The 25522-nt window shown below is 42.8% G+C and overlaps 2 protein-coding genes across 5 annotated transcripts in view; both read left to right on the top strand.

Annotated features, from left to right (window-relative positions):
* Window positions 1-10333, top strand: part of DSE (dermatan sulfate epimerase) — a 37100-nt gene extending 26767 nt beyond the window's left edge. For 3 of the 4 annotated variants that reach the window (XM_074580908.1, XM_074580907.1, XM_074580909.1), the window contains exons 5-7: window positions 3472-3711; window positions 5010-5217; window positions 7264-10327. In XM_074580908.1, coding sequence (XP_074437009.1) covers window positions 3472-3711; window positions 5010-5217; window positions 7264-9025 — 2210 coding nt within the window. In that variant the 3' untranslated portion in view covers window positions 9026-10327. Of the gene's footprint in view, window positions 1-3471; window positions 3712-5009; window positions 5218-7263 lie in introns of all 4 variants that reach the window. The other variant, XM_074580905.1, reaches the window with a different exon arrangement.
* An 11168-nt stretch (window positions 10334-21501) lies between these two features.
* LOC141740543 (calcium homeostasis modulator protein 6-like) lies at window positions 21502-25262 on the top strand. Its single transcript, XM_074579369.1, is given in 2 exon segments — window positions 21502-22045; window positions 24856-25262. Coding segments are annotated over 2 exon segments (951 nt in total).
* Window positions 25263-25522: the final 260 nt, after the last annotated feature.

Genomic DNA, 25522 nt, shown 5'->3' with positions numbered 1-25522 from the left:
TGAAATTCTTACCTCACCGTTTGTAAGAATTAAAACTCCCCTTGTGTATAGTCTGTCCAGTCCAGATTTACAGACAGGGTCTGTCAGGGTAGATTATCAGTAAAGAGCGACGCGCTTGGTCTCCTGACACAAAGCATTGAGAAGGTCAGCAGTCAGAAACACCCAGGCGATCTGAGCTGGGACTAGACAACACGATATCCTGGAATTTCATCCAAGGCTTCTGTCCTGTCTCCCTGAGAGCACTGGAAAGGTGTAACTTCATCTACCCAAGGCCACAGCTCAGGACCTTTCTTTCCAGCGTCCTTTTCTATGGAGATGAGCAGGGCTTTACCTTTGTTCCTCTGAACTATGCCCTTGCACCCCACAACCTTCATCCAAGAGGTGTCTGTGCCAGGTGTCATCTCCTTCTTTGCTTCGGGGACTTAAACCTGTCCTTCCCGGTTCCCAGGTGAATAACCTCACAAGTTGCTTTTGGCTGCTCTGCCTGGGGCTATCCCTTTCCTCCCGTCTAAGTGATACAGAGTGTAAATGAGAATGCAAGCTACGGAGTCAGTGGGAGAGAGCAGATCAGAAATCCTGACTTTAAACCCCAGTCGTACTTTGAGAGGTGGAAGTCATGGAGCCAGCTCCTGCTTTTATAAGAATGCGTCAGTATTTTATCAAGTGACTATTTAATACATGCTGGAAGTATTTTGAAAACACGGTGCCCAATGGAACTACTTACTTGCTGCAAGTCAAAGCAAATCTAGTTTCTGGATGCTGATGGCCAAGCAAAGGCACATCTGCACACCGTCGGAGCTTTCAGATGCCCAAAGAAGTTTGACAAAAAACTGTGTTACCTACTGCGTTTGGAGGGGTTTTCTTTTTTTAAGTGTTTGTCAAAAGAAGTCCATTCATTGATGTGCGTATTCAGAAAAGAAGCAAGAGTATGTGTGGAAGTTTTCCCCTTCTGTCTTGCCTTCCACAAATTGAGGACTCAGATCATGTTTATTCAGTGAGTTTTGCTAAATTGCCCGCAATTCCATGCTTCACCAAGCCTCTGTTGTTGCCGAAAGCTGACAGTTTGTGAGATAACTCTGCTTTTCATTAGAATATAGACCATAAGTATGCTTTGTGCCAAACAGTGGTAACATCACAAATAAAGATGGGCAATATTTCTTTTACCAAAGGTTGGTGGTTAGGGTTTTTTTTTAAGAAAAAAGAAGCAAATTCAGCAATGCTTGAGCAGTTTGAAAATTTGTGCTGATATTTCAAATGAAAATAGGTCAAAACATCCATAATCTGTATTTCTTAATGAAAATTCTGTTTTCAATATAGAGCAACTTCATTTAAATGTCAATTTTTTAAAAACAAAGTTTTTCTGTTGGTCTAAAATTTTAATTAAAAAGGTTTCTTAAAAATTCGACCAAGATGAAAGACTTCTTATGATGGAGAAAAAAAAAAGGGAGGGAGAAAAAGAGTAAACATAGTATTCCTCCTGTATCTGATGCATAGAAATTGCAAATACTATATCCCAGTGTAGGCCTTCCTTCCAAAAGGTTTAAATTTCAACTAATAATTTTAAACACTATTCAGATATTGAAGCATGCAGAGACTAAATAGCCAGCTTAAAAACATTTAAACCTTTTCATAGCACTCAAAAATGAAACTAATTGAAATGAATTCTGGGCACACAGTTGAGTAAGGCCTAATTTGATATAGCTACTGCTAATTTGAGGTGAGATTTGTTCTGTTTTGTTGTGTGGCCTGACGGAATGTTGAGTCTTACATTTATTCTGATGTATTATTATTGTTTTAATATACTACCAGTATAGAGTTATAGCATAGATATAAACTTAGTAAACAGAACGTATATGCATTACAGTGGTAAATACACTGTGCCAAACCATGGAAAATAGCATTCTTGCTAGTGCAGCAGTCAAAAGCTAGCTGTTGTGGCTGTTAATGTTCACAAAGGAAAACAAGGGCGGAAGCATTTGGGATTTTATTCGGACAGACGGCTGTGCTGCCAACTGCGTCAGAGTAATGAAGTAGTGTCAAGATAGCTGGGAGTAAAGTAAGCAGAAGTAAGTAGCACCACCTGCCCCTGTTGCTCAGGCCTTCCCTATCGTATTTATCTCTTCAGCTGGCGGATAAAAATACCGTGTTAGATTCAGGCTGTCTGTTGAGCTTTTTAGCCATTGCAATTGTTTTCTTCTCCCTGTTAACCGAGCAGGATTTGGCAGCCTTGACTAGTAGGAAGCCTGAAGTGCTCATCACTCCGCTGAGCATAAATACAATAATCGTGGCGATGACGTGAAACAGTCTTAGTAGCGGGCTTGAATGTCGCTCCCACTTGCTTAGCCTGGCACGTGCGCTTCGTTCGGCAGGCACCGCTTCACCACCTAATGGACCCCCATCTGGGCTCTGCTATATGGTGGAAAGAAGCCTGGTTAAATCTGAGTCCAGGCACTTGGAGTTGGGCAGGCACTGAGATGTCGTATAGAAGCACAAGGCAGTTGGTCTCTGTCTAGTCCTACCTCTCTCTTGCCAGTGAATCCAAAAGAGAACAAGAGAAGGCACGTAGCCTTTCCTCTGCTGGCAGCCCCGTGCTGCCTTCTGCAATGCAGAAATGGAGTGCCGAGGCTCTCCCGCTTGTGCTTGTTCCTTGGTGGAGGCAGACAGGCCCCGAGAAGGTCTTCTCACAGCCTTTTCCCGGCTCTTGATTTGTGTAGACCACTATTGTGTAGACCAAAATAGTAAGATCTCTGAAAGTCTTTTCTTTAGAAGGAATATAACTGTTTAGGGCTTGTACGTGTGGAGGCTGAAACGTAACCTAGCTAGAAGATTAATTTTATTCTGGAAATGAGGAATCTGCATTTGGAATTAACCAGGTAATACTCTTCCAAAATAAATTCTGTTTGGATAACCCTTTAGGTTGTAAAATAAAATGAAAATGTAAGTAGAAGGAAGCATGCCTTAAAATAGAGCATGTATTAGTAGAATACCAGTTAACCACAGCTCAAATGTGAACTTCTTTGTATTTTTAAACTCCTTACCACGCTGGTGATCATGCCAGTGAAAAATGACTGATTAGAATATTTGTATTATTGGAACCCTCTAGTGGGGACCGTAAGTTTGTTTTCATACGGCTTTAATTTGAAATACGATAGTCTTGGCACGGTCTTCCCTTTTTGCGTGTCCTGAATGCATTAAGGAAATTTTCCCTTTAAGATGGAAAGCATAATCCCACATTATTAGCAAAAGGTGTTTGATAGATTTTCCCTGCTCATGTGACCTTGCTTTCTTATGTTTAAATATAGTGTTTTAGTTCTCACCTTCGAGCTACAGGGACGCTGCAGCGCTAGGTCATATTTTAGAGCTCTGGATTGCAGATTCCCTGCTGTAAAGGATCCCGCTGTGCGAGTACAGGTGACACAATCTGTGATCGATGATGTTGTAATTAGGTTCGCCAACAACTTTTTCTTTCAGGCTACCTTCAGGAAGCTTACTTGTGGACGAAGCAAGTGTTGGCAATCATGGAGAAGTCAGTAGTCCTGCTGCAGGAAGTCACAGATGGCTCCCTCTATGAAGGGGTGGCTTACGGCAGCTACACGACCAGGTCGCTGTTTCAGTACATGTTTCTTGTTCAAAGGCACTTTGATATCAATCACTTCAGCCACCCCTGGCTCAAGCAGCACTTTGCGTTTATGTACAGGACTGTCCTGCCAGGTAGGTCATTTGGGTGAATGAAGATGAATCTTCCTAATTCTTGAAGCAGCAGGAAATGTCATATTTGAAGTAGGCCATTTTTAAATAACGTTGTACTTGGATTTTTTTTTTAAGATAACACTTGCCTTGGATTTTAGCTTCATCATTCATCGAAACAGTGACATCCTTGTTTGTCACTGCTTATTAAAGATCATTGTGTATTAAACTCTGTCTTTTAAAACCAGCTGAAAAATAGGAACATCATTTGGGAAAAAAAACAATGATTCAGAATCTGATTTCTGGTTTTCAGAGTTTGAAACAGACCTGTTTCTGGGGTTTTCCATTTGAAAAATAATGTTCTTCGAGTTTCTTATTGTTTTTTTCCTTTGCCAAATATCATCACACTAGATGAAAGGAATAGAAAATGACGAAGCCAGGGTAAAAGTATCAACAAAGTATAGGAAAGTTTTACATAATCACCAGTTTTCCATAAAACATTGAAATAGATTTTTATACCATTTTTATTAAAATATTTTTCATATGGAAAATGTAATTGACTCAAATGATAGGTTTCTCTGTGCAGGGGTACACAAACATTAAATACTGTTGACCCCTTCAAGCTTTCAGAAGAGATTTAGTTTCGGGCAGCCTTGCAAGTTTTCAGTGATGATTTTCTGTTGCTTATTTGCAGGACAATTTATTAGGAACTTACATGGTTCAAATTCCTCGTTGAAAAGACAGTGATAACTTTATTAGCTATAAGAACCCAGATCTAGCCATATATTTAAGAGGGGCTGAACACAGTTTTGTCGTGCCTGCACAGGCATGTGAAGAGTTGCCCTGACTCCATGTGAGAACTCAGGCATCTACTAGGGAGAGGTTCCTAAGAGCAAACTGAACTGTTTCAGGGTGAAGCTGATTTTTTTTTTTTTTCTTGTGGGAACCTCTGTTTTCTTGTTTTAGAAAGTTTGGATTGACATAGGAAAAGTGAAAGCTGTAAAGAGAAAGTTACCTTTGCCAGATTTGAGTGAGGAGAGGAAGTGGATGGGACATTGCTTCTCACATTTTTTCTAGTACTTTGACTGAGTGTGTAGCCCATAGCCGAAGAAGAAAGGTGAGTATTCAAGTTAGCTACAGCAGAAGGAAATGGCTCCTGTGTAACCTGTTTATGGCTCATTTACAAGTAGGTCTATAAACATCTGAAAAGGCTGTTTCTGTTTGTGTCTGTTTGTACTGCTTGGCTTCACCGTCATGCTCTACAAACGCATCTTTGTACGTTTATTTGTTCTTTCTTACATTCCTTTTAACTATTTCCCAAGGGTTTCAGAGAACTGTGGCCATTGCGGATTCCAACTATAACTGGTTCTACGGGCCGGAGAGCCAGCTGGTGTTTCTCGACAAATTTGTCATGCGCAACGGCAGCGGGAACTGGTTGGCAGAGCAGATCAGAAGGAACCGAGTGGTGGAGGGCCCGGGGACACCATCCAAAGGGCAGAGGTGGTGCACTCTCCACACTGAATTTCTCTGGTATGAAAGGGAATGAGTGGGCTCAAAAGGAACCTGACAGCTGTTTGCTATTAGGGATAATTCTTTAGATTTGTACTGTAGAAGCAGAGATCAAGCAAGCTGGCCATGTGCGACCCAGAGAGTTTTTAGGCTCGGAAGAACTTCTTCGCTTGGCACAGATGCACAGTGTGTGTTGCTACAGGAAACACCTTGGTCTTATCCTGCATCTGCTTTTGTGTTTTGGTTGTCTGTTGCTTTTATAGAATGCAAGCAGTTCCAAAAGGACCGAAAATTTGCCTGCATGTATTCTTCAGTTTATTTGGTCTATTCTAATGGGGTTTAATCCTATTGTGTTCTTTAATAATTGATTAGGTGAATATTTAAAGCATAGTTTTCTTTTAAAAGCTATAAGTAATAACATGAGCTTTTTTTTAAAAGGTAATGTAAGCAGTAAGGTTACTCTTCATTGTCTTTGCACACTAATGTGCAAGTAATGCTTCGAAAAAATATCATGATAAATTACTAGATCCGTATTTTGCATGTAATTTACAGCTCTGCTAACTTGAATGTCAATCTTCTAAAGGTAAGAAATGAAAAGACCCATGAAGCTTTAGGTGGATATATAAATTCCCTCAGTCTGTGGAGAGAATGAGTACATTTTCGAGGAGTTAGTGCAGCTCTATGTCTCTCTCTTAGAAGAAAAATATCATTGCATATATATTGTTTTGCATTTATGATTAGACATGCACATTAGGATGCATATTTATTAGGCTCCAAGCACCCTTCATCTTGTTATTTGCAAAATACAGAATCTCTCCTCTACAACCCCATTCCATCATTCTTTTCTCCTGTGCCTCCATGGAAATCTTGGGAATTTATACTTAGAAAATTCTTTTTGATGTCAAAGAGAAAGAAATTTTTTAAGAGCATCCGAGTTAAAAAAAAAAAAAAGGGAAAAAAAAATTATCTGAACATTCTAACGATTGCCTTTTCCCTGTGCTGGAGTGTTGCTCTTGTGATGAACATGTCCACTTGCGTTAGAGTCTCAGGGAAGAACTGTGCTTTTAAGCGAATCTCCATGAAGGACCACCAGATATAGAGCAGGCTCCTGGTGCTGGCTGGAATTACCCAAAGGCATACGCAGGACGTGAGCTGCGATTGTCTAGGGCCTGACAGAGGCTCCTGGTTAGCTGTAGAGAACAAACCGGATGAGGAACTGTCTTAACAGAAATATTACTGGGCTTAATGATGGTTTTGTTTATTTTGGTTGCTTAAAAACAATTCTAGAAGGTTAGGTTTTGTTTTCCATGGTTGGCTTTTTTGTTTGTTTGTTTTGTTTTAATTCCTGTGGATCAAATAAAACAAAAATTATAGGCATTGTAACCTTTTCTGGAATTAAGACCTTTTTAAACCATATGTCTTACATCTTACAATTTATACAAGAAAACCACACAATTTTTTCATCAGCCTAGTTGGAAAAGGAAACTAACATACACTAAGTGATATAAATCATAAAAATTTATCCTTTAAAATGCCTTTGCATTAATTTTTAGTTTATTGCTAATTCTGTTTAGAGACTACAGACTCCTATTATCACCAGTTTGGGGAAACAGATACTCTGCTTCTCTTGGTTAAGTAGTCAGTAAATAGGTGCAAATGTTGTTGTCTGATGCCAAATAGAGAGTGTCTGCAGCCTGGTCCTAATGTGCCTTTATAAAAGATTTGTATGGCAGTCAGTAGCTTTATGATGTAAGACAAAATGCGGCTAGTTTGAGATTAGTGGTACTCTTCTTTTTTGACTGCAGAAGGATTGCTTGCTTTAAACATGGAGCAGATGCTTTCAGCTATTATTCTGTAAAAAGCACACAACAAATGTATATAGGGATTAGTATGATAAATTTCGTTACAACTATATGATTAGTTCACTCGGGAAGCATACTTGTGGGCTTTACGATGTTAGTTTGCTCCTTGATGTAAATATTGAATTGGTTTTTGAGTTTTGTATAGGTGCTGATAATGGAATCAGTCAAGCGATTTTTAAACCCATTTTTCTCATCTTTTTGGCAGGTATGATGCAAGTTTGCGCTCCATACCTCCGCCAGACTATGGGGTTCCTAAGCTGCATTACTTTGAGGACTGGGGAGTGGTAACCTATGGAAGTGCTTTGCCAGCTGAAATCAACAGGCCTTTCCTTTCCTTCAAGTCAGGAAAGCTGGGAGGACGTGCAATATATGATATTGTTCATAAGAACAAGTACAAAGAGTGGATCAAGGGGTGGAGGAACTTTAATGCTGGCCATGAACACCCGGACCAGAACTCCTTTACTTTTGCTCCCAATGGCGTACCTTTCATAACAGAAGCTCTGTATGGGCCAAAATATACTTTTTTTAATAATGTGTTGATGTTTTCCCCTGCCGTGTCCAAGAGCTGCTTCTCCCCATGGGAAGGGCAGATTACAGAAGACTGTTCCTCAAAGTGGCTTAAATATAAACATGATTTGGCTGGTGACTGTCAGGGACGAGTGGTTGCCGCCATGGAGCGCAGCGGGGTGGTTTTTATCAGGGGAGAAGGAGTGGGTGCATACAATCCTAAACTGAAGCTAAGAAAATTGCAAAGAAACCTCATACTTCTCCATCCCCAGCTTCTCTTGCTAGTGGACCAAATCCATCTAGAAGATGACAGCCCCCTGGAGGCAGCAACCAGTTTCTTCCACAATGTGGATGTGCCTTTTGAAGAAACAGTTGTAGATGATGTCCATGGGGCCTTTATTAGGCACCGTGATGGGATATATAAGATGTACTGGATGGATGACACTGGCCACAGCGAGAAAGCTACCATCACCTCAAGGATGTATCCCCGGGGCTATCCATACAATGGAACAAACTACGTGAATGTAACGACCCTGTTGCGGCACCCCGTCACGAGGGCCATTTACCTTTTCATTGGGCCCTCCGTTGATGTGCAGAGCTTCACCGTCCGTGGAGATTCTCCACAGCTGGATGTTTTCATTACCACCAGTGAGCACGCCTACGCCGTCTACCTGTGGCCTGTTGAGGATGGGTCCCGTTCTCCCTTTGCACAGGTTATTGCAGACCGCCAGAAAATTGTCTTTGACCGAGCCTCTGCCATTAGGAGCTCCGCAGTACCAGAAGTGAAGGACTACGTAGGGATAGTGGAGAGGAACCTGCAGCATTTTAAGCCCGTTTTCCAGCAGCTTGAGAAGCAGATCTTGTCTCGTGTACGCAACACGGCTAGCTTCAGGAAGACCGCTGAGCGCCTGCTGAGGTTTTCAGATAAGAGACAGACAGAGGAGGCCATTGATAGGATATTTGCAATCTCACAGAGGCAGCAGCAGCAGCACGGCAAAGCAAAGAAAAACAGAAAAGTAGCCAAAGGCTACAAATTTGTTGATGCCGTTCCTGACATTTTTGCACAAATTGAGGTAAATGAAAGAAAAGTGCGACAAAAGGCACAGACTCAAGCACAAAAAGAGTTGCCTGTAGATGAAGATGAGGAAATGAAAGATCTTCTGGATTTTGCAGATATCACTTATGTGAAGCACAAAACTGGGGTGTCAATCAAAGGCCGGTCAGGGCTGGCACAGATGGTGACAACTGCTCGAAGTAGTGCCCCATCAATATCAGCTTCTTATACTCGCCTCTTTCTAATTCTCAACATTGCTATTTTTTTTGTCATGTTAGCAATGCAGCTCACGTATTTTCAGAAGGCCAAGAGACTGCATGGCCAAAGATGTCTGTATGCAATACTTTTAGTAGACAGCTGTATATTATTGTGGCTGTATTCTTCCTGTTCTCAGTCACAATGTTAGCAGAAGACCTCTACTAGTTGACCAGTTTATGGTCATATACGTCTATGCAAAAGCATTAACCCTAATAGGGCCAAAGACTATCTTTTTTTCTGAAACATTCCAAAAACAGCTGGGGTAAGATTGGTTTCAGACCAGAAGGGATAGAAGAATAGGGCAAGCAATGAATATCTTGGAAAACTAAGTACTTAATAAGTACTCCTCCTTTGTGTTTTGAGTTGGGCCTCACATCTGAGGGAATGTTATGCTTTGTTCATCAGAGTTCAGTAATGTAAAGTTGTAATTATTTTTTTTGGTGAGAAGAGCCCTCTTAATAGATTTTTTTCTAAGGGCTTTCTTTTTTATACAGAGTTGGGTTTGCATTTAGTGAGTTTCCATTTCAGGCTGCTATGGATGTCTCCGGACATTCTCTTAAGAAAAGGACATTCAAACACAAGTATGCAAGGCAGATCTTAGCAGTAGACTTCATTTCTGTCTGCCAGACCAAAGAATGCTTCAGTAGGGGACAGTCCTGTACAATTATTGCAGACCTTTACATCATGTCATCTCTTCCACGCTTTACAATCTGGCACCGTGGGAAATGGCAATCACGTCAGTACTTGCCAAGTGAGAGGCACAACGCCTAGTAGGCAGCGGCAGAAGGCAAATACGGGACTAACTCAAAGTAACACAATTCTCAGGAAAAAAACCCCTTTATCTTTCAGTCAGGTGTAGACTGCAGAAGGATGAATGCTGTAGGGTCTGTTCTCAATTTTACAAGGCAGGATTTCAGAAAAGTTTTCTATAGTCTGAAGCACGTCTTAGTTGGGAGCAATGTCCTAGATCACTGCCCTTCCATATGCATTTGTAAAAATACAAACAAAAAAACCAAAGTGATCCTGTGGTAACCTCAGCAATTGCCAGTATGGAAAAAGAGGTGTTAAGGAAGTATTTAATGTCTTATTTCTGTTTGCATGGCTAGAAACAGAGGACAGTTAAAACTGTGTGAACAGCCTGTTGTCTGTAAAGCACCAGCAAGGGTTCTGCAAGCTCTTGGTGGCCCCGGGTCAATTATTTGGGGATTAGTGGTAAATGGAATCATGTGGTTTATGACAAAAATAAGTTTGACATCTCCACATATATCCCCTTCTGTTCATTAAACTGATTTCAAAAAATCATAGCTATTAGAGAGAATGGAAGCTCTATGAAATTGGGGCGTATCTGTATGCCTTTACAGAAAAACAATTCTTCCAGTACATTTGCTAAATAAAACCATTATAGTTGTCTCTGTGGAAAAGTTGTTTTTCTTTGATTAAAATATTTTTCCTCACCATTACGGTAATGATGTTCATCAGCCCTTTGTTCAAACCACAAACACCTGTTTCCTCTTCGTTACACCCGTTATCTCCATTGCTGCTTTAAGCCTTCTGCGAGTCAGTGTGTTGAAATGCGATGAGCTTTCCTCGTCTAAACATCTTCTGTGAACAGATCAGAATATTTTCACTAGGGTCCAGCTGCTGCGCCAGTACTGAGCACTGTATTCACGTGCATAAGCCCTACTACAGTCTTCAATGCTTGGATTTATTCAACGAAATTTGGTACGTTTAGTCTGAGCAAAGATTTAGGACTCCAGTTACTTTCTGATCCATGCATAGTCAGTGGAGAAAGAGAGCCTTCAGGTAACTACTTGGCCCACCTAAGACCTTGAAACACCCTCAAGACATAACCTTCCTTTTCCCTAATTGCAAAAGGCATGTAGGGTGGTTAGTCACCTATTTCGAACCACCCACTTAATTGCTTAAGGTGAAGGGAGCTGAGCCTGGGGAGTGTTGCCCAGTATAGCTCTGAGTTTGTAGTGGTGCCTGCTGAAAGTATGACTAGAGTGTGACAGGCTGTGTATCACTGGAAATCTCTTTATTTCTGCCTCTGCACTGTGACAATGTGAAGACGCGCAGAAATAGCTGTTGGGTTATGTTCAATTTCAAAGACGCCTTTGTTTTGTTTTTTCAATGTTAGATGATACTATTATTGGCCACGGAACACGGAAAAATCAAGGGGCAGGTATTGTTGCAGTTTAGTTGTATGGCCTGGCACATCCCTCCACTGGGAGCTGGTGCCATAAAATTTCATCAGGGTAATTCAGGGAGTCATTACGCCTTATAAGCAAAGAACCTGTGCTTGTGTCTCCGTGTCTTCTTTGCAGCCACATGAACCTTCAGGAAAACAAAGAGCCATGGTAGCTTTTAACCTGTATCAGGCTAATGTCAACAGTGGAATTCATACAAATATTTCACTCTCTTTCATGGCTGCACATTTGCTATTGCTTTGAACAATTGACTATAGAAAGCCAACCTATAGTCTAGAAAGCTTTCGGGAAATGCCTGCATTTTTGCAGGTATGTGGTCTGCTTTGTAGTGTGGCGTCTGAATTCTAGTATGGGATTTGTGTAGCTGTCAAATGAAACTGCAGAATTACAGAGATTGGAAAATAAGGTGCGGTTGTGCACATTAACTCTCATTTACACTACACTTCTCTGCACTGTTCTGGCAACGCAAAGGGAAAGAGGTGGTTGCAAGAGCTGCCCATGCTCACATTCAGGTCTTAAAGCAGCTTTCAAAGCAGAACAGCATTCAAATGGATGGTATACATGGGATGATGGAGCGAAGGGAAATGAAATGTACCAGTCTGTCCTGAATGGGAGACCAGACCCATTTCAGCATAAAGCAGGAATCCAAGGATTTTCCAGCTTGTGCTTGGTTTGCATCTGATACCTTTCTGTTAAAGATTTGAGTTACTAGCATACGACTGTCATTACTGGTCATTCTGAACTCCACTGACACAGATGTAACTTCGATTCAGATAGGGCAACTAAAGTTTGTTTCAACTAGTGATGAAGCTGTAATTGTGCTGAGTATATTTCAGATGCAAAAAGAACCTTGTGTACTTTCTTACTTATTCTTTTCTAGGCCAAAGCCTTTAAAAACTCCCTTTCTAATAGTCATGTAAGTTTTGTTTCCATTCTTTGCTTCCATTCTTTTTGTCCCTCTCATTCCTTATCAAAGATCATAATTTTTTAATGGAATTTGAAACAAATGGAAGAACACATGGTTCCATTCCAACTTGGGCTGTTGGGTAGAAGTGTCTGTGTCACAATGAAGAAGCAGTTCGAGCCCTCAGGTGGCAGCATACACTGAGAAATCTGAGCTGCCCTTGCTTTACTAGGAAGTGCCGTGGGGAAGAGCAAGTAAATGGCATCAGCCCAGGTAGCCCTAGTGGCCGGTGGGAGGGCTGGAGAAGGTTGGTGTTCCTCAACACTGGCTGACACAGGAGAGGATGCTGTCCTCGCCTTTGTGTTCTTTTTCTGAAGCGGAAGAGAGAAGTGGTCTCATTGAGCTCTGCGTCCACAGCAGAGGCACTCGGCACTACTTTCGTGTGGTTTGGGTATACTGAACAACTTTTGAAGTGTCACTGTATGGTACCCAGTAGGAAAGTTATCTTTCGCTCCCTACTTTCAATGGAGTCACAACAGTGAAGTGTTTCTGGCACCTGCCTCTGCTCCGATTCTTATCCTGCTTCTTTTTGGTTTCTAAAGATTTTAATTTTCTGCCTCTCTGGCCACAGGAAAATATGGCCATTCTACAACTGGATGTATGTGCATGGGTTCCTGTATTCATCTGAGACCCTGCTGACTTCACTCAACTTGTCTTCAATAGCTGATGTTCAGTCATCCATGCTTCATTTCAGGGCTGCCGTCTAAATTAGTCTAAAGTTAGTTCAGTGTATTCTGAACAAAGCGAATGGGAATTCAGCCCACAGGTAGCGGTGTGTATGCTTGAGGGTGGAATCTGGTTCTTAGATTTTTTAATGATTTTTTGAGTCCAGCTAAAAATTGGCTATGTATGTTGTTATATATATATCATTGTGACTAAAGGAAGCAAAGGGAATGGAGCACATTACCTCATTTCTTAAAACCTGTAAGATCAAAGCTTATTCTGGAGGATTATATGTCTGAAATACATCACATTCTTCTGCTGGCCTATGTACTTTCCACTAATGAGAAGTTTTTTCTTAGTATTTGAAAGCATATGGTGTTTGGAAAATAGCTGTATTTCTGCACTGGGACATTACAGTCACATTTATTTGGTCTGCGAAAGTCTTAGTTGGGATCAAACATACTTTTGTCTAACTGCAACCCCTTTGCTCTGGCTACTCTATTAAAATTCAGTAGAGTAACTTCAAGCTGGTAAGTCAGACTCGGCTAACAAAGCCAAGGTGTTATTTTCTGTCCTTTCTTGGCAGTTGACTCCAGGCCTATGCAATCCATTGCTGGATATGTCCATACTGTCACCAGTACATAGACTGTTTTCTAAGCAAGTTCAACCTTCAAACAAATAATAAAATAAATAACAAAGCCCAGGACCCTTTCAAGGAAGGAACATAGCTGTTTTCTGCTTGAGGCAGGCAGGAAAACTGGACCCAACTACACAATATATAGAATGCATTCTAAAAAATACTCTGAAAAACAGGATTATCTTTGGGTCTTCCTCAAAACTGGCATCAGTTTTTCTCCTGATAATAACTAATACAGATGTGTGACTGATTTAAATTTGTGCTTGCCTTGGTTGCTACTTTACACTGAATAGTGGCTGCAGCCATTTCAGTCACTAGGAAGATTAATAATTTCATGAGAATTTAGATTTTATCTTCAGTTTTCAGTGAAACTGAACATGGCCACAGTGGCCATATACTGAGGAGCACATGAATCCATATATACAAGGCCATATCCTCTCTGGTTTGATTAGTAGTAATAAAAATAGCAAGAGAACAATGTAAATCATGCATTGTGGTAGTGATGTTCTTGTGGTAATGGAATTATGCCGTTAAATCCCACAGATTTATTCTCAGTCAAATTCCAAAAGGCAGAAAAAAGCAGAAGGAGAGATGGTGTTGGCATGCCTTTATATGTCCATGCTCTCCACAAGAATGGCTGCAACACTACCACAACTGTGGGAATCCTCATTATACTGAAAGACAAATGATAGGATACAAATAGTCCCCCTGGGCCTCAGTGATGCTGTGAAAGCTGTGTCCTTCTCACCTGTTCTCAGGTAGGCTTTAACTTCTAGGTGTAAGGTGAACTGGGACTTCAGAGCTCTTCACCTCAGCATTGAACTTGGGGCTGCCCAACATATGGCCCCATCCATCTGGGCTGCAGATATTCACCAGTCACAGAAGGGAAAAGCACTGTGGTGTCCCTTAGGAAAGACAGCCATGAGGAATGGGCTGGGTAGCCTGCTCTGTGTCTGAGAGACCCTTGGGGACGACATCAGTCTGGCAGGGTCTCCCTGACTCGTCACGGTGGTGACAGCCCACTCCCAGCTTCCCCCTCTTTTCTAAAAACCTCTGACACGTGGGCCGGCAGCAGGGTACTGATGTCCACATGCACAGCATACACACAGAAAGGTTGGCACTTGTCAAGCCTACGATGCATGAGTTGTATCACATCCAGTCATTTGACGGGACAGGGTCCAGTATGTATGTCCTCCACCACATACCTAGTGTATCCCACTGCAACAGTGAACTTGGGCATTGCCACCTAACTAAGGGACGCTTGTTTTTTCCTCATGCATCAGCCTGCTGTAGGCAGTGAGCTGTGGCACAGGCATATGCCTCTATGAGGAAAGAAGCTCCCAATCTTGTTATCCTGTTTGCCATTTTATCCCAGTGTATCTTGCCATTCCTTTAGCTGAATGTACGTACATTTGTAAATTACTACATGTGCTCCGTGAGTAGGGGTGTCATCTAGGAGGCATATAGCTTAAGATTTGGAGGTGTGGTTTTCACAGAATCACAGAATAGTAGGGGTTGGAAGGGACCTCTGGAGACCATCTAGTCCAACCCCCCTGCCAGAGCAGGGTCACCCAGAGCAGGCTGCACAGGAACGCGTCCAGGCGGGTTTGGAATGTCTCCAGAGTTGGAGACTCCACCACCTCTCTGGACAGCCCGTTCCAGTGCTCTGCCACCCTCAAAGTAAAGAAGTTCCTCCTCATGTTTAGGTGGAACTTCCTATGCTCAAGTTTGTGCCCGTTACCCCTTGTCCTGTCACTGGGCACCACTGAAAAGAGCCTGTCTCCATCAATTCAAATTACAATTCAAACTGTAATGAGCTATGTTCCCCTAAAGGACACATACTTTTATTTTCAACAGTTTGTAACAACCAGCAACCTTGCACTTTTAAGGGAAAGACCCAGTTTCCCCCAGTTAGGTTCCTTGTGTGTTTTTGTTATCTACAGGCTGATACAACACGTTGGTTATATACATCATTTATATATACATATTTTATATACATCATGGCACATTTTATATGCAGGACTAGCTGCATATAAAAGGCAAGTACTGAAAGTGCACACACAAGTGCTGTTGAGTGTAGCAGAGCTCAGCCTTTAATACAAGGCAGAGGTAGCTACCATAGAGTCTGACACAGCTTGTACATTTGTGGTAAGCTGAAACAGCTTGGATGTTCTGCAGGTAAGGAATGAGCTTGATTAGAAAAACTATATGAGCAGTGAGGTTGAGGACCAGAAGCCAGAAACCTCTCAATTCTGTAAGAACAAAACTCAGTTACAGGACTCTGAGACCATTTTTAGACGTCCCTCATGGTCATCATTGTTGAATGTTTATTCTACAGAGAAAGACGTATGCTAAATTTTAATTATATGCGATATCTAGTGCATCGTGTAGGCTCTTTGCTGCGAGAGAGGTTGAAAAATTTGCTGTGACGTCTAGTCGTTCATCATTTCCTTTGACAAAGTAGTGCTTGCTTGTGAAGTTATCTTATCTTCCTCCAGGAGTATGTTAGAAGTAGTAGCTTTTGCTATGAATTTCTTTTCACTGGTAAAAGTGTATTAATATTTTTGCGCAATTTCTTCCCTATGGATGATTGGTTTGCCTGTCTTCTAAACTTACCAAGAGGAAATGACTGGCATCCCTTCACAAGAAGATTCATGAGGTTTCTTTTTTTCATTCTTAACTTGCTCAGCTGATTTTGTCCAGAGAAGGCTGTGAGCTTATCGGCATAACTAAAATAGCTTTGCAAGTGACAGAGTCTCAGCTCTTGCGCTGCCTTACTGTTCGAAAAAAAGTTCTTTAATTAACAAAATTCAGGCAGCAAAGGAGCCCGGGATGGGAAACTAGAATCGGGGGAAAGGGGCGTACTACCATGAACTGAAGAACTAGTTAATTAGTTAAAGTTTATATCAAGGAAGAAGGATTATTTAAATGAAAAAGTACAGAGCATATTTTGTAGCCTATGATCAGACAGCATTAGGCCACACACACACAGAGTGGAACAGAATCAAATCTCAGCTATGCAGCAATTCCAGACAGCAAGGTGTGATGGCATAACATGAAGAAAGCAAGAACACATGGAACACAAAACATTCACAATAGGAGTATACAAATATTTTGGGTTTAATGTGCTTAAATTTGCAAAATAATTTTATGGCATTTCATTTTCCATAGTAAATGAAAAAACCTGAGCTTTGTTTTCTTAGAACTGAGCAGTTGACTACCCAGGATGATTTACCTGATTACAAATGAGTTAATTCTATAACCCGCCTCACTAAGGCTCCTTAATTTCATCATAAAACCTGACAACTTCTACCTTTCTAATCCTATGAAAATATCATACATTTTCATGTAAACTCAGCAAATATTTTTCACTTAATCCACAGCCAACACTTAAAGAATCGCGCAGACTTATTTATGGCACATATAGATTGTATGTTAGCACAGATTGAACTGTAAAGCCCTCACACTCCTGGTTGCTGTAGGACACTTGGAGTGGGTTATAGGACCCTTCCCATCCAGAAATGAGACCTGTACTGGACCCGTGGTGTTAAAAGAGCAGCAGTGAATAATAGCAAGAGAAAATTAGTGCAATGGCTTCTGTGACTCCGTACCTCAGAGCCTCCTTCAGAGCCACGCTTGCTTTTGCAGATCTGGTTCCTTCCTACCCACTAAAATTCGTCTTCAGCCAAAACCTGCTAATAAATGTAATGCCTTAAAATAGCAGTATAATGTACACAAATGCTTGTAAGCTGTACATGCCCAGTCACAGTGCTACTTCTCAGGCTGCTGCTCTGCTAAGTATTACTACTATTAATGATTTATGTGGTGCCACTGAGCTGTGTGACACTTCACAAACATGTAAGAAGACTGGTTCAACCGTAAAGGCAGAATAACTTCCTCGGTTTCACAAACTGGGGTAATGGGCCTCCAGGGGAGGTCAGTCCACCTGGAGAGTAGGTGCAGATCTGCTTGCGGACAAGACCCCTACTAGTTAAGCATTAATTTCACCTGGAACCAGACAAAAGGCGTTACAAGAATTTTCCTAGGGGGGAAAAAAAGAAGACTTTTCCATATGTCTTTCTGAACCGGGCACTGAGAAATGCAGCTTACAAGTCTTTCACTTGAAGAAGCAAGCCCAGTTGTTAAAAAAAGAAAGCCAGTGCTGAGGTGCTCTTTTCCATTACATCCGTGGATGTACAAGATTTTAGATTAATAACATGAAGAGGAAGTTGAGCTCGATAAGACTAACGACAGGAATTTGGGACAGGATGGGCTTTGATTGGAGCCGCTAGAAAGAGAAAGATTTGTAGAAAAACAGAACCAGTCTTTTGCTCTTCTAAACAAATAGCAAATGTCCCAGCAAAAAAAAATAAATAACCTACTGTAAGGACTTACTAACATGACTATAAAATCTACTCAATATGTACTGGCAAAGCCCCCACAGCATGTGTCTGCACGCGCACGTGCGCACACACACGCACACGCTGCATTTAAGACCAGTGTTATGCCTTTGATACAACCACAGAAGTAGTTAGACTACAGTTTTTCCACCTAGAAAATGCCTGAGATCCATTCAGCTGCAAATGAAAGGATAGGAATTAAAACGTCAAGGAGAAACTTGATAAAATATTAAGCAAGTCGATTTGTTTTCATCTGACCCCTTCTTTTTAATAAAGTATATTTCAAAATGGAAACGTTTCAAATAATAAAAGTAATCCTTTTGTTCTAAGAATGTCTGTCTTCTTCATTCTGACATTGTTTACTTCCCCTTGGAAGGCATGAAATTTAATGCAAATCAAAGCAAAAACAACCATTAGGTTGGAATTCTGGGTTCTTTTATCAGAAAGCTCTTTTTCTGAACGCTTCCCAGTTAATGCTGTACGACTGTTGTGGTGAGACAAGTGTTAATTTAGAGGGCAAGTGGGAGCTGCCCTGGGAGAACAACGCTGTGAGGTGAAGAGGATGACGAAGGCTCCTCACTCCCCTGCCCTTCTGGTTGCTCCCGCCCGGGACCCCCTCCAGCCCCTGGCTCCCGAGGCTGCTCGTTGTCCGGGCTCGCCCGGGCCATCCCTGTGCCCCTCTTGGCTCCTAGCACAGCTACTCTCCCGCTTCCCAACCAGGGTGGTCTCTCCTCCCTCTCCCACCTCTTTCTGCCAGTATTTACAGGAAACAGGTTTGCTTGGAGGGGAGGGTTAATCCACAGAACTCCCTTCCCTTTTCCCAGGAAGCTTGTTCCTGAAATCATATTTTATTGCAGATAAACAAAACGCTGCCAAAATTAGGCTCGGAAAGTGAAGTAGCCGGGTTTCTTGGCTGTACTCTTTCCCCTGTGTGGTTGTTATCTGCTCCAGAGGGCTGCTGTGGTCACTAAGATCCCTTGATAAACCTGTGGTTCTCAGAGGCAGCCCATGTCCCTGCCACCGTGATGAGGTGTCTTTTGCAGTGATTTCACCTTGCTTCTGTTATTTCTGCCATCCCAACGTCTGCTAAGGCTTTTTCGGACATAGAGAATTCTGGCTTCAAGGTACGCTAACCATTGCCTCTAGCTGCCTCTAGGTAAGAATCAAGGCAACTATATTTGCCAATAATAAGTTAGTTATTCTGGATAGTTAAAAACAAACCTCTGCTTTAAAGAACTGCAAATATACTTTCTTAAACTGCCTGGTCAGAAAGCACAATGGCAGGTTAAATTCAACGTAGAGGAAGTGGTGTTCAAAATGAAATGAAATCCTGCCTTCGTATACACACAAACAGACTCTGAGCTGACTGAGATTACCCCTCAGGACTGACATTTTTTTATTATAATACACAGCTTGCTAAAACAGCAACTCAGTGCTTTGCAGATGATCAAAAATCAGTTAAAATTCTAGAAATTGTTGCAAGGAAAGAGAAAACAAAGTCATGTGAGTATGCCGTTGTAGCAAACTGCGATTCAGCTGTACCTTCAGTACGCTGCAAATCTGGTATACTCCCCCATTTCCCCTCATGTAAAAAATGATACCCGAAACTTAGAGAATGGTGCAGGTGGCAACATGGATTAAAAAAAAAAAAACTATACAAAGGTATAGGTCAGGCAAGGAATGATTAAATATATTAGGGGCAGCTCAGCCTGGAAAAAAAGGGAGCTATGCTGAAGGTGTACAAGACCATGAGCTGATAGAGATACCAGGTGGGGATACACTGTTCTATCCCCTCCCCTTCCAGAACTTGGGGGTGGTGTCAGGTTGGAATGAAGGTTAAGCACACTTGCTATACAATGGTTTGGATGTTAAAAAGTCTGCATAGGTTAAAACTGAAAGCAGACAAACTTACAGAAGAAATACCTCAAGAAGTGTCAGATGCAGATTCATGAGGTAAGCGTGTCCCTGAGCTTGCTTCCCCTGTGCTCCCCCTCAGCTCTCCACTGTAACCAAGAGGTGACCAGACCAACTCAACCTTCAGCCTGATTTAATCTTGCTGGTTTTACGTCCTTTTCCTTTTATGGCTGTATATCATACATATCATACTGCTGCACAGTAACAAAGCAAAGCTTCCTCCAGACCAAGGCAAGCGTTCCGGTCAGTGGCATGTTCTCCTCTGCAGCAGCAGCTCGGCGCTGAGCACAGCATGTCTGGTGCGAGCCCGATGGCCACCCGCGCCAATGCTGCCTGCTCTGGCCACCCCCATGCCATCTACTCAGCTGCCCAAAGAGCTGCAAGGACCCTTTGGAAGGTTTAAACGAGCCTCGAAGTTCATTGCAAGTAATGTAAGTTCTCGTAGAGTTTTGACAAGCCATTGTGTTCCCACCGTGCGTGGTTCCTGCAGCCCCGGGTACGGCACGGAGCGATGCGGGCAGCATCACGCCTTGCTGCCCTGCCTGAAGCAGGCAGTAGCAAAAGCAGGCTGGCCCAGCCGGAGGCAACGTTTGCTTGAGCCTGGGGTGAGGCTCTGGCTCTGTGGTTAACCTCCGTGACCATGGTAATAGCCAGGAAGAATCACTGCAGCATAAATTACAGCATACAAAATCTGATCAGGATGAATTCATATTGCTGATGCACCCAGTGAGGCCAGAGAGCTCCCGGTTCATGCAAAAGGCAGGTGATTTTGACTCTAAAATCCCGGATAAGTGGTTGTGGCAGAGAAGATGACAGTGACCACCAGCTCCCCAGCTGGCTGCACATCTGGGTGTCGCCTAGCATGTGATGACAGCAAACTACCGCACTGCCTACATCACCTCAGAGAGCTTCACTTACATGGGTATAAGCAAGCAACAAAGCTTCGACTTCCTTAACTCTGAGTGCCAGTTCATCTCGTCTAGATTTAGGCAAGACAAACCTTAGCTAGGAGCCTGGTCAAGCTCCCTCAGGGCATGAATGGAACCTATGGACACTGAGAGCAAACATTTTCATAGGTGGCTCAGTCCCTTCAGAAATTTTTATTCATTATGCAAGCCTTTTCCATCATTTTTCCAATTCATGCCATCTGCTTAGTTTCTGTTGGTTTCGGGGTGTTTTTTTTTTTCTCTGGGCTACAAAGCTGGCACTACCTGTTATGGAGGAGGGAGTCCAAAGCCCGATTCCTGGCAAATAGTACTCTGGCAGCTGGAGCTCCAGTGAAAACCACTTGTTACGACTGCGCTGGCTAATTTGTTCTAACTCCTTTAAAAAGATTGATTAGCTTGAAAAATTAACATGATTATGGATGAATTTTCTTCCCTAAGAGAACATGCCATATTGTATTGCTAATAATAAGGCTGGATAAAAAGCCGGTTTTCTCACATTTTATTCACACTTTGAATCTGTTGCCTCACTGAAAAGCTGCCCGGAAAAAAAATTGTGAGTTTTAAGCCATTGCTAGTTACAATGCATGGGTGGACAAATACAAACTGTTTTAATAGAAGCAAAGATAGATCTTTGTTGTTTTGGTGTTCATTTCTGGGGTGGGTTCCCACTGTGGTCTCCACTTGACCTTTGTACTGTGCAGTGAGCCTGTGCTCTGCTGTTTCCTCGAGGGAGAGCTGGTTCTGTGCCTCACTGCATCACCACCACCACCAAACAGAAAGTGAAAGCTCTGTGAGCTTCTCTAAGCTGTGGGAGCTTCAGGACACTTGCCTTTCTTTTTTCCTTTTCTGACTGAGATTTCACTCTCCTCAAAGTAAGGGGAGGCAGAAAATGGAAAAGTTACGTGGGATGATGGATTTCTGCATCCGCCACCAGACCATTCTGGGCTACAGCATCATGTCCCTGCTGACGGCTGCCAGCGAGCAGATCTTCTCATCTGTGGTGTTCAAGTGTCCCTGCAACTCTGGGAACATGCTGTATGGCTCCGTCTTCCTCATAGTGCCTGCCTTCATCCTCTTTGTGCTTGGCTACATGGCGAACACCAAGATGTGGCGCCTGCTGACAGGCAGCTGCCGTGCGGAGGAGCGCTGCAGCCGCAGCCCATGGGGGACCTGCACCCACTACTGCCACGTGCTGGTGCCGGTGACAGCCAGAATCTTGGTGGCCCCCTTCACCTGGATCGTGGTGGCCCTGCTCAGAGCCAGCTTCTACGAGCGCGCGGCCAGCGGGAGCAGCCTGATAAAGAACCTCATGTGTAAAGATAAAGGAGAAGAGTGACACAAGGTGCTGGTCAGAATACCCTGCGACGAGATGTTATTAGAGAAGGAGAAGGAGAAGTTACCGGTTGAATCCCTCAGCCTTCAGGCACAGTCCCACCTAAAGCCTCCCTGCTCTTCTCTCCACCCTACGGGCTTCAACCCTGGCTGCTCAATGTACAGTGGTGCCTGCTGGGCACCTTCCTGAGTCCTCCTTTCTCCCACTATCTAAATATAAAAAGTACACAATTAGCAAAAAAACCCCACCACTAACAGAAAGGTAATAAGTGTATATTTGTGCTGTTTTCTGGGTTTGCATGTTTGCGTGGCAATTCCTTGGCACCGCCGTTTACAAAACCTCTTTCAAAGCTGGGTGGGGAACCAGCTTAGAGCCCAGGACTTTCCACGGCCAGTTTTCTTCGCTTTTCACGTAGGCATGGTGTGGGTGCTTCTCTTTTTCCACTTTTACCCCTCTAAATACTCCAGACTTTTGTAATTATGCATTAGCTGAGGGGAAGCTAAGTCACAAATTGAGAGGAAGTTGATGTCTCCTTGCAGTAGAGAACTGGCAAATGAAACAAATACGGACAGCTTGTTTAACTACGAATCTCAACACTTGCACCTACTAATAATTTCACAGCTGTGTTCTAAAAGAATAGTTCAAATATGTATCCGTCTCGTTAAAGTGTTCTTGTGCTGAAGGGAAACTGCATGATCAAAAAAACAGCACTGAGGGTGGATTTTTTGTTTGGAGTGAAACGAAACCCCCAAATTTTGGCAGCACTCCAGTTTTGTTTCTGGGTTTGTTTGGTCGTCGTTTTAACTGCAGTAGAAAAACCAGGTTTTACCACTTTTTCTGAGGAAAACATTAAGGTTGGTTAATGGAGTTAAGTTTATAAAAGATTATAATTACTTAGATTTTTAGAAGTTCCTTTTTAGTACAAATGCTTATTAAACAAAAAAAAATGTTTTCATTTGTTAAATATTTAGCATGCTGCTCCTCCAAGAAAAAGGCTGAAAAGAGGCAAACTCTATACTATTTAATTCAGACAGGGTAAGAAAGGAGGAAAATCAGGGAAGGCTGACTCTTACTGATTACAGAATCGCATAATCACAAAATGACAGGGGTTGGAAGGGACCTCTGGAGATCATCTAGTCCAACCCCCCTGCCAGAGCAGGGTCACCCAGAGCAGGTTGCACAGGAACGCGTCCAGGCGGGTTTTGAGAGACGGAGACTCCACCACCTCTCTGGGCAGCCTGTTCCAGTGCTCTGCCACCCTCAAAGTAAAGAAGTTCCTCCTCATGTTTAGGTGGAACTTCCTATGCTCAAGTTTGTGCCCATTACCTCTTGTCCCATTGCTGGGCACCACTGAAAAGAGCCTGGCCCCATCCTCCTGACACCCACCCTTTAAGTATTTATAAGCATCTACAAGACGCCCCCTCAGCCGTCTTTTTTCCAGACTGAAGAGACCCAAATCCCTCAGCCTTTCTTCATAAGAGAGGTGTTCCAGTCCCCTAATCATCTTGGTAGCTCTCTGCTGCACCCTCTCCAGCAGTTCCCTGTCCTTCTTGAACCGGGGAGCCCAGAACTGGACACAGTACTCCAGATGCGGCCTCACCAAGACAGAGTAGAGGGGGAGGATGACCTCCCTCCACCTGCTGGCCACACTCTTCTTGATGAACCCCAGGATGCCATTGGCCTTCTTGGCCACAAGGGCATATTGCTGGCTCGTGGTCATCCTGTTGTCCACCAGGACTCCCAGGTCTCTTTCAGCTGAGCTGCTCTCCAGCAGGTCAGCCCCCAACCTGTACTGGTGCATGGGGTTATTCCTCCCCAGGTGCAGCACCCTACACTTGCCCTTGTTGAATTTCATAAGGTTCCTCTTTGTCCAGCTCTGCAGCCTGTCCAGGTCTCTCTGTATAGTGGCACAGCCTTCTGGTGTGTCAGCCACCCCTCCCAGCTTTGTGTCATCAGCAAACTTGCTGAGGGTGCACTCTATCCCTCCATCCAGGTCATTGATGAATATGTTGAAGAGGACTGGACCCAGTACTGACCCCTGGGGAACACCACTCGTTACTGACCTCCAACTAGACTCTGTGCCCCTAATCACTACCCTCCGAGCTCTGTCTTTCAACCAGTTATCTATCCACCCCACTGTCCATTCATCAAGCCCACTCTTCCTAAGCTTCCCTATGAGGATGCTGTGGGAGACCATGTCAAAAGCCTTGCTGAAGTCAAGGCAGACAACATCTATTGCCCTCCCCTCATCTATCCATCCAGTCATGCCATCATAGAAGGCTATCAGATTAGTCAGACATGATTTCCCCTTGGTGAATCCATGTTGAGTACTTCTGATAGCTTTCTTTTCCTCCACATGCCTTGAGATGACGCCCAGAATGAGCTGTTCCATCATCTTTCCAGGGATGGAGGTGAGGCTGACCGGCCTGTAGTTCCCCAGATCCTCCTTCTTGTCCTTTTTGAGTACTGGAGTGACGTTGGCTTTTCTCCAGTCCTCAGGCACCTTGCCTCTTCCCCAGGACCTTACTGATATTGTTATGAAATCAAAAAGAAACAAACCAGTCAAACAAAAAGAGAAAAACTGTGATATCATTTTTATTACTGACCATTATTTTTAATATCTGATCTACTGTAAACAAAATTAAGAACCAAAAAGAACACAAGCTCATTTTTCTTTAGCACTCAATGCTTTTCATGTGAAAAAAATCAGCCTGAGGTGAAAGAGGATTCTAAGCTCTGTAAGGCTGGCTGAACTGTGTGCATGGGATCCTCTCTTTCCACAGTGAGTAGACTGTTACAGGCACTCCAGGGTGTCTTTGCTTACACTTTTCATGTCTGCTTGAATGTTGAGTTCTAGACTCCTACATATGACTATGCAAAACCACTGTTAACCCATCTATCTCTTTTCCAAGCTGATAGGATGGTTCGTCATGATTGTGGCACTGGTTTTAACATGTGTCAGCTGCTGTATCTTCCCGGTTAGCTATCTTCAGCTCAAGTTCTGGAAAATTTACTCAAAAAAGGAACAGGAGCTCTTCGAGACCAAGGCTAAAGAGCATGCAACCAGGCTGGCAGAAATAGATATGAAATGCTTTTTTGAAGCCACTGACCCAGTGCCGTTTCGGACTCCCAGCAGTGAAGACTGGCGGAAGATTTCATTCTTGTATACCTTCAATTTGAAGGAGCAGTGTTACAGCATGATACACAAGTACGTTAACACAAACAGAGGCAACAGCGACAGATTCAGAAAAGGAGATCAGGATCCCCCTGTTTTAGGATTTGTGGATGAAGCAAGTGTAAGCAAAGCAGGGGTTTAATGAAGCAAATCCTCTGCAACGCTGGCTGTCTTTTAACCCCACTAATATAAGAAGAATGTTTTTCTGTACTCTAACCGAAATCTACGCAAATTGTATGTAAAAGCTGATAGTTGTAACCCTCAGCAGATTTGTTTTTAAATACACTTTATTACTTTTGCTGAAGTACATTTAAATAAATACATCAGTCGCTATGGGAGTTTTCATATGTTGTTCATTAAGAAGAGTTGCATGTGTAAAATAACAAGCACCCACAGCATCCA

The sequence above is a fragment of the Larus michahellis genome, chromosome 3, assembly GCF_964199755.1.
Source record: "Larus michahellis chromosome 3, bLarMic1.1, whole genome shotgun sequence".
Lineage (NCBI taxonomy): Eukaryota > Metazoa > Chordata > Aves > Charadriiformes > Laridae > Larus > Larus michahellis.
Note: the sequence above shows the minus strand (reverse complement) of the source record. Positions and strands in the feature narration are given on the sequence as shown.